At 34.7% G+C, this 17,290-nt stretch overlaps 1 protein-coding gene across 3 annotated transcripts in view; it reads right to left on the bottom strand.

The window, feature by feature from the left end:
• The window catches only part of Dmxl1 (Dmx like 1), a 153,086-nt gene that overhangs the window by 68,769 nt on the left and 67,027 nt on the right, over positions 1-17,290 (bottom strand). For all 3 annotated transcript variants that reach the window (XM_052742166.1, XM_052742167.1, XM_052742168.1), the window contains exons 19-26: positions 16,271-16,378; positions 11,252-11,421; positions 10,142-10,239; positions 8,880-9,045; positions 8,015-8,276; positions 5,043-6,124; positions 3,988-4,179; positions 204-280 (exon numbers count right to left, since the gene is read on the bottom strand). In XM_052742166.1, the coding sequence (XP_052598126.1) occupies positions 204-280; positions 3,988-4,179; positions 5,043-6,124; positions 8,015-8,276; positions 8,880-9,045; positions 10,142-10,239; positions 11,252-11,421; positions 16,271-16,378 (2,155 nt within the window). The remainder of the gene's footprint in view (positions 1-203; positions 281-3,987; positions 4,180-5,042; positions 6,125-8,014; positions 8,277-8,879; positions 9,046-10,141; positions 10,240-11,251; positions 11,422-16,270; positions 16,379-17,290) is intronic.

Here is a 17,290-nt window from a genome sequence, read left to right as displayed (position 1 = left end):
TAACAAGGGTTAGCTTCAGTTTCCTTTGTCATAAAAGTATAAGCTGAAATTTCAAAGACGAAGAAAAATATTCAACATCTCAGTCATGTGCTTTGTGCATTTACTGAAAGAAGTGTTATGTATAGTTTTGAATTAATAATGTATAGATAGGAAACCTTACTGTTTACTGAAAGTGATCTTAAATTTCACAAGAAGGTATTTACCTGTAGTTATGACTACCACAAAGGCACTGATAAATACAAGCAGAAAGTGAGGCTGCTAAAGTATGCATTACATATACCTGAAACAAAAAGCAAAAAAAACAAAAAACACACAATTATTTTAAGTAGAATTTTTTAGGTATAATTTTGCCAGAAAGGAAATAAAAAGTCTTTTGCCTCTGTAGACTATTTTCTTCTTTTTGTCCCCTTAGGAACAGTTTCTACCCACAGAAGTCATTCTATAGAAATGTTAAAGAAAAGACAAGAGTTCTCTGGCAGAAATTACAAACCACACAACTATTATGAATTTCTCCAGAGCAAAGGTGAGAGGTATGAACTACCCAGAACAATATGAATCATGTACTAGAAGTATACCCTTCAAACCGAAGTCCGCCTTTTCTTAAATAAAATATGAATAAGTAATAGTAATAAATGACAGTTCACTTATGGGCAGGTCACCAAAGGAAACGTCAGCATGTATTATAGTCATCTAAGAATGAAACTTTAGAGAAAGAAAAAGAAAGGCAGTGAAGGCAAATAATGGTTTTAAGGAAGAAAGGATTCTAATCTGACATAACAGGAGCTATAATAATAGAATTATTATTATAGAAGCCTGGATGAAGAAGATTAAGGCAGAAGAGCAGGTTAGAATATAAAAGATTATCTGATTATGAAGTATAAGTCTTCCATGTAGATAAAAATGGGTATTGATAGATAAGAGTCTAATTGCTTTTTGGGCTTCAATTGTCAGTAAGATCTGTGGTTAAAATTATCATATACTGAAACAGATAGAATGCAAGTATGATAACAATAAGTGGTAATATCTCTCCATATAGGGTTGACATCTACTTCTCTATTCATTGGTCTTTTGACTTATTTGACCCATGAACAGAAGAGAAGAAATGTGAGTCCTGAGATTACAACTCCAAAGGCAAATTCTACTCTTGCTGCTTGCTCTTCAAACACCTGAAACTTTTGTGTAACAAACAGAAACAAAGTGTTACTGGGCTATGAGGTATACAAACACTTGGATAAACATTACTGAGTGATTCTCTGATGGTATTTCTACAAGCAAAAATATCTGAACTAAGTAGTCTGGTGAAACAGACTGACCTCTCCTTCACCAATCAGCTGGGAGCCCTAACAGGAAGAGGTGGTAAGGGGCAACCTTACCTTTCCTCATCACCCTGCCCCCATCTTCAGGGTCTAACTGAAACATGAGCTCTTCTTGGATATCAAGCTTTTAGAATAGAACTTACTTCCTAAGCTTTGAACCTGGACTGGAACTATAAGGTCCTTTCTTCTATTCACCAGTTTACCATGGGTAAATCCTTGAGCAACTCAGCCATCACAGTCACTGTGGTAGTTTAAATGAGAATGGCTCCCATAGGCTAATATATTTGGATGTTTGGTTCCTAGTTCGTGGACTGTTCAAGAAGGATTAGAAGATATGGTCTTGTTGAAGGAAGTTTGTCACTGGGGTGGGCTTCGAGGTTTCAAAGGCTGATGCCAAGCCTTGTTTCTCTCTCTCTTTCTCTGCCTCCTGCTTATGGATCAGGAAATAAGCTCTCGGCTACTGTTCCAGCACCATGCCTGCCTGCCATCATATTTCCTGTCATAATGACCATGGACTAATATTCTGAAACTGTAAGCAAACCCTCAATATAATGATTTTCTCTTATAAGCTACCTTGGTTGAGGTATCTATTCACAGCAATGAAAATAGTAACTATGGCAATTACTTATAAACAATTTCTCCATCTTCCTCCTTTCCTATTCCATCACTCTTCATACATCCTATCAGTTCTACTTCTCTGAAGAATCCAGTTTAACTATTTGGCTTACCTGCTGGAGGGTGAGACACATAAAGTCAAATCTGTCAATCACAAGAAAATAAACGAGGCTGTATCACTTAGAATCTAGTTACCCACCAGGAGATCAAGAATAAATGAAATGAATTGATTCCTGTAATTAATGCTAATAGGCCAGCAAGATAGCTCAGCAGGTAAAGAATGTGCCAACAATCCTGAGTTTTCTCTTTGGGGCTCACATAGAAGAGAAGTGATTCCCAAGAGTTGTCCTCTAACTTCCACATGTGAGCTGTAGCATTCAAGTGTGCATGTACACATACACAAATATATAAAATACATGAATATATAAGTGTAATAAAATAAGGAAGCAGATTAAAGACTGCAGTTTGTTGAAAATGAGCAGTTTTCAGGAATTAGTTTTCAAATTATATAACATATACTTTAGGGATTTATACTATACAGTAATATAGTAAAAGAAGTGGGGCTAAACACCCCCCCCCCAAAAAAAATGGAAAGAAGTAAGCATATAGAAATGGGTAAAATTGTGGAAGGAGAGTCTACTATCAGGAGAACAGAAAACCAAACTGGTAATATATCATAGCCTGGGACGTAGCAGGAATCTTAAGACAGTGTCAAAAAAAAATCCTGAGGGATATACCAAAACCACCAATTAAACTCAGTCATTAAAGGGATCTCAAGAGAGGAAAGATCAAATATAGTTTCAACAGGAGATAAAGCACAGTTAGATGGATAAGAAGATGGTGTGATCAATTAAATTATCTATAATACGATTAGTACATTTTAAAGAAGTTCCAAGTTTCTTAGTAACAAACTTATTCCTAAGCCACTCTCACAGAGGATTCAATAAATCTGGAATGAATTTAGGAATTCAAACTTTTAGCAGATGATTCTGTTAGCCTTGAGAGGAGAGGTAACAAGATACTTCACATTATTTTTAAAATGTGTAGCTTAGTATTGACATGGGAATAATTCAGTTACCTGTTAGTGCTTTAATACCAAAAATATTAAGCTTCTATCCTTTAAGAAAATATAGTATTCCACCCACTGAAAGCACCCTACCCTTTACAAACTTAAGAAGGGCCAGCAAGATGGCTCCATGGGTTTTGCACCTGTCACCAAACCTGACAACATGAGTTAGAGCTCCAGAACTCACACGGTAGAAGGAGAGAACTGACTCCTGCAAATGTCTTCTGACTTCCAAGTGTGCAGGCATACACATACACACAACTTTTAATGCAATAACAAAGGTTATGGAATAATGTGGCTACAGATATATTTATATATGATTTTTTACTGTTTATCTATGCTTATTTATTGTGTGTCTTGATGAGGTCACGAACAACTTGCAGTAATCTGCTGCAGTAATCTGTTCTCTTCTTCCACCATGTGGATACAAAGCATCCAGTGCAGGTTTTCAGTAGTAAGTGCCTTTAATAACTAGTCATCTCTCCAGCCCCATTGTTTTAATCTTAATGAAGCAAATGAAGAGTAAACAACTGACACAAAAGAACTCAAGTATCCTATAAGATGTAAATAACACACTAAGTCTGGCCTATAGCCAGATTCCTTAAATGGCAATTGTTAGCACAATGAATACTATGTCTAGTCTGGTGTTTTAATTTTTGTTAGAAAGGATTAATATTTATATCTTCATTTTATCATTCTGTGTAAGTAAATGAAAAGCTTAAAATCAAACTGAAAATACTCGTAGGAGGCAAAATAAACCAGATTCAGAAAAAGAAGTACTTGAAGGTAGAAGGAGGCCACTTGGGGAAAGAGAAACTAAGGAGAGAAGGAATGAGTACATAAGGAGAGGAGTGGTCTAACAGAGAGTGTATGTGGAAAATGCAATTGAACATTTTCTACATGTGTAAAAATGTTATAATAAAATCCATAATTTTATCTAAATAATATACACTGGTAACAAAAAAAAAGCTTGAAATGCAGCATACTTACTTTACTGCTTTGGCTATCAGGATGAGGTGGTGAATCAAAATTTATTATGGCATGTAGAATATCATGTGTTAGATTACTAAGGTGCAATAGTGGATTGGCAACTACTGTTTTGGCACTGGCTGTACAAGCAAAGAGAAGAGGCACTGAAGTTTGTTCTGACAGCGGGTTAGGAAATACTGGTTCTGCTGTTTCCTTAAAAATAAAGAGGAAAAACAAGTTAAACAACTATTTAGTTATAATCTACTCCTAAGTAATTAAATAATTCAGGGGATCTTTCAAAAAGCTTCAAAATTAAAAATGAAAAGCATTCAGAGTACATACACCTTAAGTTGTTATGACCTGAGGTGGTAAGTGTTTCCACAGCTGTATCTAAAACGGTACTACCCTTAACCCTCCTCGATAAAGAGAAGCTCATTCCCTCAGAAGGTGTTCATAAGATGTGTTCATACAAATTAAGGAAATCATAACATCTGACAAGATCTGATCTGCAACTGTAACGTACACAGTTCCTCCAATTCCTACTATGACTAGACACAAAGGTTCATTCCTTAAAGCAAAAGTATTAATATTTAAAACCAAAAACACAACACCAAAAGCTACTTTATACTTTAGACTTGTAGTATCTTTTTCTTTAATAAAGCTTTTAAGCCAGGTGGTAGTGGCGCACGCCTTTAATTCCAGCACTTGGGAGGCAGATTTCTGTGAGTTCGAGGCCAGCCTGGTCTACAGAGCGAGTCCCAGTACAGGCTCTAAAGCTACATAGAGCTGTCTCGAAAAAAAACAAATTAAAAAAAAAAAAGCTTTTAAATTTTTAATTAACATAATTATATTACTTCCTCTCCTGTCCTTTCCTGCACGTGTTCTATGTTTGACTTATTAAAGTTATATACCTGCCAGTGTGACCATACATGCCTTTAATCCCAGCACTTGGGAGGTACAGACAGAGGCAGAAGGATCTCTGTTGAGGTCAAGGTCTGGTCTTCATAGGGAGTTATAGACTAGCTAGAGTTACATGATCACACCTTGCCTTGAAACAAAACAAAAATGTTACATACCTGCTGAGATTCTTGTAAAAGTAAAATTAATTCCATTCTCACAGATGCAAGACCCCCACCATGAGAGCCATGAAGTATGCAGTAACTAAGAAACATTCTCAAGAGTGACTGATACTTCAAAAGCCATTGTCTTTTTTCCTGGAAACTTTCTCTCCGTTGATTCACTTTTGTTTGGTGGTGCAAATCATCAATCTCCTCACTTAACTCAGATTTCCCTGCACTTTGACTAAATGTGGTCTGCAGCTGTTCTGCATCTGAGCAAAAGTCACAAGTCCTCTGAAGAGCCACAACCTCTTTTTCAAGCCAGTGGTAGAGTTGGTAACGCAATTTCCCACCATCTATTTCATAGCCAGTAGATAAAGTACGGAGTTCCACTGTGAGAATCTTTAAACATGCTCTAAATTTTAGTTGAACAGCAATTATATCTTCTGATGGATTTAAAATGTCACTTTCATCTAGTGTGCTTAAAGAGTCTGTGTAACTACTTAATTCATCTAATTTTTTGTCTGTTTTTCTTGGCAAAGGTTTTATTTCTTTCATTGAAATAGGGGGATCTTCATTTTCTTCATCATTCTCACTATCCCATTTCAACTCCAAAGAGTCATCCTGAAATACCATACTTGGTTGACTCCAATCAAAAGACAAGGTGGAGTTTGACTGTTTCTCTGAGGAACCTTCTGAAGAAGATTCAAAACCATTTATCAGTGACTGTGACCAGTCAACAGCAGAAGACTTATCTTCTCTTGCATCCGATTGTAATGGAGAAGAATCTTTACTAGTAAAAAAACTAGTAGATGCTTTACAAAAGTTTTTTGTTTTCTTGACAACTTTGGGCATCTTTGACAATACTTCCAAAGCCAACATGGGGCAGCCAGATTTTAGGTGAGCACTAGCAGTACTAAAAAATAATCTTCTTTCACTTAGATTAATTGTTCCTGCCAGTCCACTTTTTCCTGTTAAAGCCATATGCGTTGAAAATGTATCAGATGATCCAAAATGACGTCTTAGCAAAAGTGGATGGGTTCTTAGATAATTGTAGAAATTAAAAACTATAGGATTACAGGCTGACATCATGACTTGATCTGAAAGTAAATTCACTTTATAAGTCAAAAGAAGCTCAAGAAAAATATGAACTGAGAATTTATGACTGCATAAAAGTCTCTTTTCTCTTTGAAGAAATATGAGCAGGTCTTTGGACAAATTATAATAGACCACACTAATCCATGTCACTGAACAGACAAGAGAACATTTTACAATTGTATTTTAAATTGAAACAATGCCTTCAGATAGAATTTTTAGCTCTTTTCTCTTGATTTCCTGGATACACCTCTTCAGTTAGCTTGGCTAGTCCTTGTCTTCTCTGATCATAAATGCTGTGCTCTATCCACACCCCCTGAGTTAAACTCCTAAAAGTCCCATGATCTTAACACCATTTATATGCTGTTAATTTTCACATCTCTATCTCCTCTTTCCTAAATTCCCCATTTCATTATACCTAAATACAAACATTTTTGCCCCGGGGGTTTCTTATTTAATGTGCCTGTGGTGCATACCACCCTTTATCCTCCCATCTCTTTTGATTGACTTGCTTATTTCAACAAGTCCTTTGCCCAAAGGTTATCTAATTAGAGAAGGCTTCTCCATCTACTCAACACTCCATCATATCATTCAGTATTAGTCAAGCTAAAAATCCAGGAGTTACCATTAATTTCTTAGTCTTTGACACTCCATATAAAATTTAGTCCTGTGTAGTCAAACTAAAATTATCCCATATTCAAATATTTCTCTCTGCCTGTAGTCCTACTATACTGGTACTATCAATTAAGCCAGTAGTATCATTTGTCTTTCAGAAGAACCCTGATTTAAATCGTTCTAGGAATGTGGTCTTGCATTAATATCTCACACACACACACACACACACACACACACACACACACACACACACTTACACATTTTTTTAAACAAGGCAGGTAAATTTAATAAAAAGATATTTTCCCTTCATTATGAAGAAGCCAGTTTGAAAATCTTTACCTCAGATGGCTATGAGACTTAAATACCTGAGTCTCATGGCTTTCTTCTGTGTTTAAAAAGAGACTTACTTTCTAACTAAATAGTGCTACATAAAAAGTTATAAATTAGAAGCTACTTTACTTACTGTTCCAAATGATACACTACTAAACCAGCTGCCACATTTAGTGGTAAACCAGTTCAATCCTGCCTCTGAAAAATACTGGAAAAGAAAATCCGACCATTTGTATATGACTCACAGAAAGAATTTCACTTTATAGGAGGCTATAAGAATGTTGCTCAGCCAGGTATGGTGGTACACACCTTTAATCCCAGCACTCCATAGGCAGAGGCAGGTGGATTTGTGAATTCAAAGCCAGCCTGGTCTACAGAGCTTGATCCAGGACAGCCATGGCTGTTACACAGAAAAACCTTGTTTTAAGAAAAGAAAAAAAAAAAAAAACAACAAACTTACACACACACACACACACACACACACACATTTAGAAAGAGAACCAGAAATAGAGTTTTAAAGGGTACATTTACAATAATTTATATGCTACTGATCCCAAGAAAACAACATTCAGAATTTGGTTAGTTTAAGGTTCTCCTGTCACATCCCTTAAGTCAGCTTTCCTTACACTGAATATATTTTTTTTCTTAACTGATTAAGAAGTGTAGTAACTCAACCTAATATTAAAAATTGGCTTTATATTACTACCATTTCTCCAAAGTATTTAAAATCAACTGTTGGTAATATTTATGATTAGTACATTTATTTCACAACAACAGGAAATCTAAAGTTTTCCGCTTTAAATGGTTTATCTTTCTGAAATAATAAAACCTCACTTAGTCACAAAGACCAAAAAATTTAAAATTTATTATTATATTAGACCAGACAGTGGAGTACACTCTGAGAAAACACTAACAACACTTTTATTAGAATCTAGGAAGCTCCAACTTACCTTCACCCTCTGTAACTGGTTGCTTTATTAACGTTTCCAGGGCAGCACTATAATCTTCTAAAATCCAATGTGCCATACTCCGAAGAAAGGGATCATGATGTGCATTTATGTTCGATGAACTGAGTTCACTGACTGGAGAACCAATTCCCAAAACTTTTTTGCGTAAAATAGATTTGTATGTTGTAGACTTATCAAATTCAGACTCAAAGAGTCTTGCTATTACAAGAGCCAACTGAATGTCATTCAGTTTCTCAAGACATACCTTAAAAAATATTGTTTATAAATAAACAAAGTCAGCTTTTAAGAGAAACTCAACCTATTTACCATAAACGTATAAGGATTTATTAATCTCTAAATTTTATAAGCAATAAATGCAATAAATGCATGCACATTGCCTACTTTAGTATATTAACATTTATAACATCTGCAAATCTATTTGTTATTACTAAGCATGTATTTACAAAATAATTTGACCTGAGGAAATGAATAACTCTACCCATATAAGCCTATAATTTTTACTCTTAAATCTCAACTCTTCTCAATTCATCTGAGCAGACTAGAATTTTAAAATAAAAAAGGTATTTTTCTCAAGCCCCTTAAGTAAAATAATAGCCAGACATACTTAAAGTGTGCAGAGTCATATGAATTACTCATTTTATGAAACTTGTTCTATCAGTTCTGTAAAATATCACTCCAGCTAAATGGTAAAAGTGTAAAAGATATTGTGAAATATTATCAGTTACTTCAGGTACTTAGCCTTGTATTATTTCTACTAGTTAAATTAAAATTTAAAAATTAAGATTTAGATGCTATCATTGCTTAAAGAAATGATAACGCTAATTAAAAAGAAAGTTCAATTATTTACCTCGACTGCATCTCTGAGGCAACCACCTAAAAGAAAAAAAGCTGCAGAATGTTCAAACCTTTGCTTGCCTAATAAAGAGAAGGCATTTTTCAAAGCTGCTTTACGCCATCTCTCTTCCTCAAAATTGTGTCCAAAAAACTGTGTCATTTTGGTGTCTTTTTGAGATCTATAAGGGAATGAAATTTATGAAAATTTTAAAGTACTACTTAGGAATCAGCCTTTTACACTTAGGACTTCAAAGTTGGGACTTTCAAGGAGTAAGATAGATAATTCGAAGGCAGTTCGCATTACAAAGCAATATCCAGTTACAAGAGAAGTTATAACAATGAAAACAAAACATCTGCCAGTTGATAAATCACTATGAATCTTCATCTTTACCAATAAAATAAGATTACATAAGCATTTACTTTTATACATAAATCTCACAAGTTATTTAAAAATCCTCTTACAAACTGCAAAGTGAACTGCATTAGCAGCACTAAGCAAAACACATCACCTTTAAATCCATGCAGAATAATTTTACTAATACATATTTACATTAAGATAACTTACACATTAACATTCACACTAGTATAAAATTAAAACAACATCAATACTTTTGTTCTACCCATTTAAAAATCACTTTGGTAATCAAAAAAAAAAATCAATAGAATCTGATAGAAAACAATCCTGAAAAACCTTAGATTCTCAGAAAATTCATATATTTCATATCAAAATCTGATATGAAATCTGAAATCTGCAGAGGCTGTCATTCTGAAACAGAACCTCCAACACATGGTAATCATAGAGACCGGGTGCTGTTGACAAGTGAGAGGACAGAGATGACAGCACCTAGAAAAGTAGCAGTTTCAGGGACCCGGTGGCTCATGTCCTTCAAATACCAGAGGACAGATGCTCATCCCAGACTCCACTATCCTCTCCTCCTCCAGAACACTGATGCAAATTCATCTGGACAAGTTTGTTTTCTACTCCACTTCCTCCCTCCCTGCTTCTTGGTGATGAGAGAGATGTTCTTAGAATAAGCAAATAAGAAAACAAACAAACAAACAAACAAACTTGTTTTTAGAAGGATAAATGCTAAAACAAACTGAAGTGACACCATCTGGTTTCTTCTCATGTGGAACACATGTAATCTTTTTCCCTATCAAGTATCTCCTTACACATGAAAAGCAACTAAGAACCTATTCAATAAAAACATGTTTTACTTTGTGCATTCACTCTGAATGAAAGTGACTTTTAGCTCTGAAGCAGTTTTTACTTACCTATATAATCCCCAAATCACAGCTTTTTTTTTCATTGCAAGGTAAAAAATTGCAGCATCTAAAGGATCATTATTTCTATGAAAGGCTGCTTTGGCTACCTACGATTGGAAAAAAGTCATCAATCTTTTACAGAAGTAGCTTGAGAGTGAACAAATAATTTCTCTTATATACAAGATTAGTCCATACTATTTCTATGTTACAATTTAAATAAGCATACATGCATAAATAAGTACATGCACATATACATAAATGGAAAGAGAAGCACTTACAGTAGCAGAGTATACGCAGAAAAGGTGACAGGGCTATAAGAGCCGTCCTAAACTATTGTATTTTTCTTAACAAATACTTCAGAAATTCAGAAGTATACCAGTAAATAAATGTGTGGTGGTATTTTATTTGTACTGAAATGTGATTTTAATTGTATGTTAATAAATAAAGTTGCCTGGGGGTCAGAGCTATTAGAGCCATAGCAAGTGCGTGGCGGCGGTGGCGCACGCCTTTAAGGACCTGGAGGGCGGTACATACAGGCAGTGACGAGGCAGTCACGTGTTTGGGTTTACAACCAATGAGAAGGCAGAACAGCTAGACTATATAAAGACATACACACACAGGAAGTAGGCCCCCTTTCGGAGAGCTCTCTTGACTGAAGAGGATCGCTGAAGCAGGAAGGGTGAGGCTCTTAGCTCTGACCTCTTGGCTTTCTTCTCTGAATCGGCTCTGTGTTTCTTATTTAACAAGACGATTGGTTACATCTACATAAATGTGTTAACTAGAGGTTGAGGATAGATAGGCCTCGTGGCAGGGGCCTAGAATCACAACAGCTAAAGAGTTTGAGACAGAAGAAATGCATATTCAAGGCTAGCATAGACAATGTACTGAGATCACTAAATATAAAAAGTCAAAAGAAGGCTGGGCTGGGGACTCTGCTCACTGGTATAATGTTTACCTAGCATTCAAAAGACCCTACATTCAATACCCAACACAACACACACAAATTATGATGCTGTTTCTAAAACAAAATGGAATAACTAATATCAGAAGAGACAGGATGCCATTAAACAAATATTCAAAATACGCTATTGTTTTTATCCAAATAAAAAAAATACTTACCTTTTCTATGCATTTGCGCAAGATGCGAGAACTGCGAACCCACCACCCCACACCCATTGCTCTCAGTTCAGACCAAGTCGGATCATCTTTCTGCATGGCTGGCAACATATTCAGCAGTTCTTCTTCTGCTACTGAGTGAAATGCCCAAGCAAAATGACCAGTAGAGAGGCCTGAAGAAATGTCAAAAATGACACTTGTCAACAATGCAAATATTATACAATGATTATCAGAAATGTGTATATTTGTGCAATAAACATATAAATGGTTTTAGATTTTAATTATTTACATAAATTAACTCCAAATAACATCAGTTAATATGTCAATGAATTGTGTATATCATTTAAGACAAACCAGGTGCTTAAAATACAGTAAAATGATGTATTCTTTAACTTTGCAGAGCTCTTCTACTCTAACAGATGAAAGAGTAAAATCTTGGAAATAGCATAAGAAGTGAAAGTGTAAAGGATTTTAAGGAACTGTCACTAAGTACCCATCCTGTGTGTATGATTTAAGAAAACACTTTTAGGCTTATTCTCTCTGAGGCTACTTAAAACGGTGATGGTGACAAGTCTGAACTGGAAATCAGATGCTCTGGGGCCTAGTCTTGCTCTCTTAGGACAGGCCTTTTGCTCTTGAAAAATATCTGCCTTACCACCTTTGCAAATTGCTACACACATTAATGAGAAGTCCTGTCCCCTTTCAAAGCTTTCCAGACTCACAACCACACATAATTTTTACTGTTCCTAGAAATAAGACTTGTTTTTTTATTCTTGAATCTCCAAACAATGATACCACTCCAATGAATACAATTAATACCTATTTCTTTGAAAACATACAAAACACTTATAGGAAATGTCACTGTGCTGCAGTATTTTTGTCCTCTGACTATTACCCACAGACTTCTTGAGAATATAAGCAATTGGGAGCACTGTTACATGGGGGTGTGCTTTCCTCTTTAGTACTGTTTCTCTTTTCTCTCAAACATCTGTTTTAGATATTCTAACTCCATAGAATTAAAGAACTTCATGGAATCAAATAAGAAAGAAAGAAAGAAAGAAAGAAAGAAGAGAGAGAGAGAGAGAGAGAGAGAGAGAGAGAGAGAGAGAGAGAGAGAAAGAAAGAAAAAGAAAGAAAGAAAGAAAGAAAGAAAGAAAGAAAGAAAGAAAGAAAGAAAGAAAGAGTGCACAGTTATATCACATAGTCTTAAGGATTGAAAAAAAATAATCCAATTAAGTAATATAGAACACAATCTGACCCATAACCTTAGTTATTATGCTGCCTCATCATACTGACAGGATATTTTGATACTGATATTTAACATTTGTGTCAGCAATCTAATGATCAATACAATTAATAATGTTCAGCTTCTATTCTGTCTTTTCACACTACATTTTATTTAATGAGCAAAATAAATGATTGTTTATAAGACATGACTTTAACATACATGGCTTCACATTTTTAACCTATGCTAAGGAATAATTTCTTTTACTTGAAGAGATATTAGCATTCTTATTCTCACTGCAGTAGTGTTCACAACAGCCAAGATGTGGAAACAACCTAAATAACCATCTGCAGAAGCATGGGTTTTCAAAATATGATTTCACACACAATGGAATAGGAAATTCTCAAATATGTAACACAGATAAAATTTGAAGACATTATACTAAGCAAAACAACTGAGTCACATTAATAAGTACTGTATTATTCTACTCACATGATTTATCTCAAAGAAACAAATTCAGAGAATCAAAAGGGTACTATGGTGGTTGCAGGGGCTGAGAAGTGGGGAATCATTAGGCATCAAGTTTCTTCAAATAAAATAAATAAACTCTAGATATCTGCTATACAAAATTGTAGCAATGGTCAACAATAATGTACTTTTGACTTATAAACTTATTTTAAAGATTGACTTCATTAGTATAAAGAATATCTTTGTTAGAAAAACAACACTCAAAAAAAGTATAAGCCGATAGAAAAGCCAATAAATATCTAAAGGAAATAGTAGAAATCAAAATGTAAATTAAGAACGAGGTCATCAATAATAGGCTCAAAACAGTCAACTTCTGAAACTAAAAGGAAATAATCAGAATAGAGTGTCAAGAACTGTGAGTTTGTTTTTAAGTACAATTGAGCTACCAGTAGGAGAATAGAGGAAAAAGGGAAAATAAATTTTTCAATCAACAGTGCTGAGACCATCCAGGAAATTAATCAAAATCAAGGATGCTCAGAGAACACAAAGCAGGTCAAAACAACCTGTAATTCTGCATGTAACTACCACAACCAATAAACAGACCTGTGCATATACAGTTAAATCACAGACTCACACACACACACTGAATAGCCTTACTCATGAAAAAAGCAAGTGAAAGATTTATTTCTCCTTAAAAACAATACTATCAAGAGAACAAAATGAAATATTTAGTGTTGGAAGGAAAATCATCTAGAATAATACGTTCAGCTCATTATCCTTAAAGACTTTAAAGGAGAGAAAATCAGGAAAAGGAGGGACAATCAGCTCTACAAAAAAATATTGAGATGTTCTTCAGAAGGAAAATAAGACAGGTAAGAAAAACAATCATTGAAGAAGAATTAAGTTAAAATAAAATGTAGGACCTGAAACTGTAAAACTACTTGAAGAAAATATGAGAAAGCTCCATGACTTCAACAAAGATATGATTTCAGTACAGACAACAGAAACAGACAAATGGGACATGAAATTCAAATGCTGCTGGTAGCAAAGGATGAAAGGCACCAAGAATAGAAACAGCCTATAGACGAAGAGAAAGTACTGACAATCTCTAAATGTAATAACAAATTCCGATCAAGGCAGGGTGTGGTGGCACACACATTTAATTCTGGCATTCTGGAGTCAAAGGCAAGTGGATCTCTGTGAGTCCGAAGTCATCCTGGTCTACATAATGAGCCCCAGGCTAGCTCAGGGATATACATTGAGACTGTCTCGAAAAAAAAAAAAGAAAAAAAAATTCCAAAATATAAAATACAGAAGAAACTTAACAGCAAGAAGAAAAAGAAACTTGATTTAAAAATAAGTGAGTGAACACTCCAGCCATAGAAGCAGGTAGGTAGGCTTACTGCAGCTCCTCACCTCTTCCTGCTCTCCTCAAAAACCAATCCCCAGCCGGGCAGTGGTGGCACACGCCTTTAATCCCAGCACTCGGGAGGCAGAGCCAGGTGGATCTCTGTGAGTTGGAGGCCAGCCTGGGCTACCGAGTGAGTTCCAGGAAAGGCGCAAAGCTACACAGAGAAACCCTGTCTCGAAAAACCAAAAAAAAAAAAAAAGAAAAATTTAGGAATTCAAACAGGAATCCCAGAGGCAAATCTCACCTACAGAATACAAGAGGTGGAACATAAAATATCAAGCACTGAAGACACAATAGAAGAATGGCTACCTCAGTCAAAGAAAAGTTAAATCAAGAAGAAAAAAGTCCTGTCCAAAAAACATTAAAGAAATATGAGACACTATGAAAAGACCAAATCTAAGAATAATAGGAATAGAGGAAAGAGAAGAAATCAAAGCACAGCCAGTTAGTGGTGGTGCACGCTTTTAATCCCAGTACTCAGGAAGCAGAGGCAGGTAGATCTCTGTGAGTTCAAGGCCAGCCTGGTCTACAAATTGAGTTCCAGGATAGCCAGGGCAGTCACACAGGGAAACTCTGTCTTGAAAGACAAACAAACAAACAAAAAGTAAGAAAGAAAGATGAATTACCAGTAAATATGCAGAAACATGTTTAATACTTCAAAACCTCCATTAAAGTGTAAATTAAAATCACAATGTGACATGACCTATTATTATGTGGAAGAAAGATACTATACCAAAAGATTAAAATCCTTCTTTCCAAGGATTTGGAGAAAAGGGAAATACCGTATGATACTGGTGTGATCACCATATGATATGAGTTGTCATAGACATTATGGAAAACTATACAGTATTGCTTCATAAAACTAAAACTGCCATATGGATCAGCATTTCTACTTCTCGATACAGACTAAAAGGATTTGAAATGAGTATGTTGAAGAGTTAAATGCATCCATTGTTCACTGCAATATTATTCATAATAGCTCTGTTAAAATGCAACTAAAATGTCTATTAATGGATAAATAGATAAATAAAATGTATATATTCACAACGGAGTGGAATCCTAGTATCTTAAAAAAATTGTTACTTGTAACAACATGAATGAACCTGGAGAACATTATGCTAAATCAAAGGCAGAAAAAGACAAATACTTCATCATTCTACTTACATGCAGAATCTACAATGCATCTTATACAAGCAAAGGATAGAATGGTGGCTACCAACACCTGGGGGCAGGGCAGTGGGGAGACACTGACCAAGGAAGAACGTTTATGAGATCTAATGCACAGCATGGTTACTGCCTTCTTTAAAAAGACAGCTGTGTATTTTACATTCATTAAGAGTAAATTTCAAATGTTTTCACTATAAAAATTAAGTATTTGAATGACTGATTGTGTTGACTAGTTAATGATTAACTTGACAGAATCTAGAATTACCTGAGACAGATCTCTAGACATGCCTGTGGAAAGGATTATCTTGATAATATTAACTAAGGTGGATAAACTCACCTAAATTAAAATGCAAAATAAGGGGTGAAAACAAGCAGAAAGAGAAACAAAGGAACAGAGGAGAAAGTGAGAGACATATATCACTGAGTAAATGCTTTACCTGCATGGCCCAAGTCCCACTGCTTAGAACAATGTAGCCAGTAATGGTGGCACCCTGCACTAACTTCAAATTCCTGAGCACTGAGACCATGTATATTTGAGTTTAAGTTAACATCACTGAGATTTGTTACTTGTAATCATATATGTATCAGAATATAATATCTGTAATACTCTCATGTTAGTTATAGTTGGGAATACACACTAATTTTACCAGTTTGGTGGATGGACAAATCTTATCTTTATTACCCTCCTTTTGTCCTACCAAGTATCTCTTTTTCTTTCCTAGAATCTCCTTGTAATAGATATCAAAGTCACCTTGGTGAAGGAGTTGAGCTCGATAGGCTGGAAGGGAAGTTGTAAGAAAGGTATGGAGTCGAACAGCCAAAAGAAACTTTAATCCACATTCATCTAGAGTTTCTCCACCTATAACCAGGAAAAAGTGTTGATTTTTGTGTTAAAAAAATATGTAAGTAAATGCAATACTAAAAACTATTTTGTAAGTATAAATACTAAAAATTTTTACAATCATCCTATGTCACAATACCATATATAAGAACAAAACATTCTTAAACTGTAAAAAAGTTTATTACTCCAAAATACTTTCTAGTATTTTTGTATACAATTTTTATATTACAGGGAAAACAGCAAAGCTAAATAACTGAAAACTAAAGATGAGAATGAACTGACTTAAAGTCTATGAACATTCTTTCTTTATAATCTGACCTCCTTTGATCTGAATCATTTAATATTTTCTATGGTATGTTATAATAATGCTTACTATAATGGATTCAAATCATATCTGCATCCCAAGAACCAGTTGTAACCCTGAAGGAAATGGTTTTATAAACATTATGGTAATTAAGTCCTGCTTTTTCCTTTATATGATTAAAAATAACAGTAACATACTCATATTAAACATATTAAAATAAACATAACATACTTACATAAAATTAGTATATACTAGTAATCCCCTCAAAAGTATAAACTAATTTTTTTAATTTAAAACTTTTTGTGTCAAATTTAATCCTTATTTTCTTGCCAAGTTTAGTTAAATGGTGAATCCTACTAAGCAATATATCTGGTTTAAAATAATGGGTATGATAGAAAATTTCCATTTATATGCGCTCATAGCTTAGATGCTTAAAAAATGCTCTCTGGGTAATAAAAAGATCGAAATTTGTTGTCTTTATATTTGTTATTCTAGGCAGGAGTACACAATAACACTAATTTTTGAAAAATCATGAATCATACTGTAATATTTTACAGTGGATTATTCCCACATAAGGAAAAAACAAAAACAAAAACACTTCATTTCAGCTACTTAAAATCTGTACT

The sequence above is a fragment of the Peromyscus californicus genome, unplaced genomic scaffold (assembly GCF_007827085.1).
Source record: "Peromyscus californicus insignis strain IS unplaced genomic scaffold, ASM782708v3 Scaffold_17__1_contigs__length_78620276, whole genome shotgun sequence".
In the NCBI taxonomy this organism is placed as follows: Eukaryota; Metazoa; Chordata; class Mammalia; order Rodentia; family Cricetidae; genus Peromyscus; species Peromyscus californicus.
Note: the sequence above shows the minus strand (reverse complement) of the source record. Positions and strands in the feature narration are given on the sequence as shown.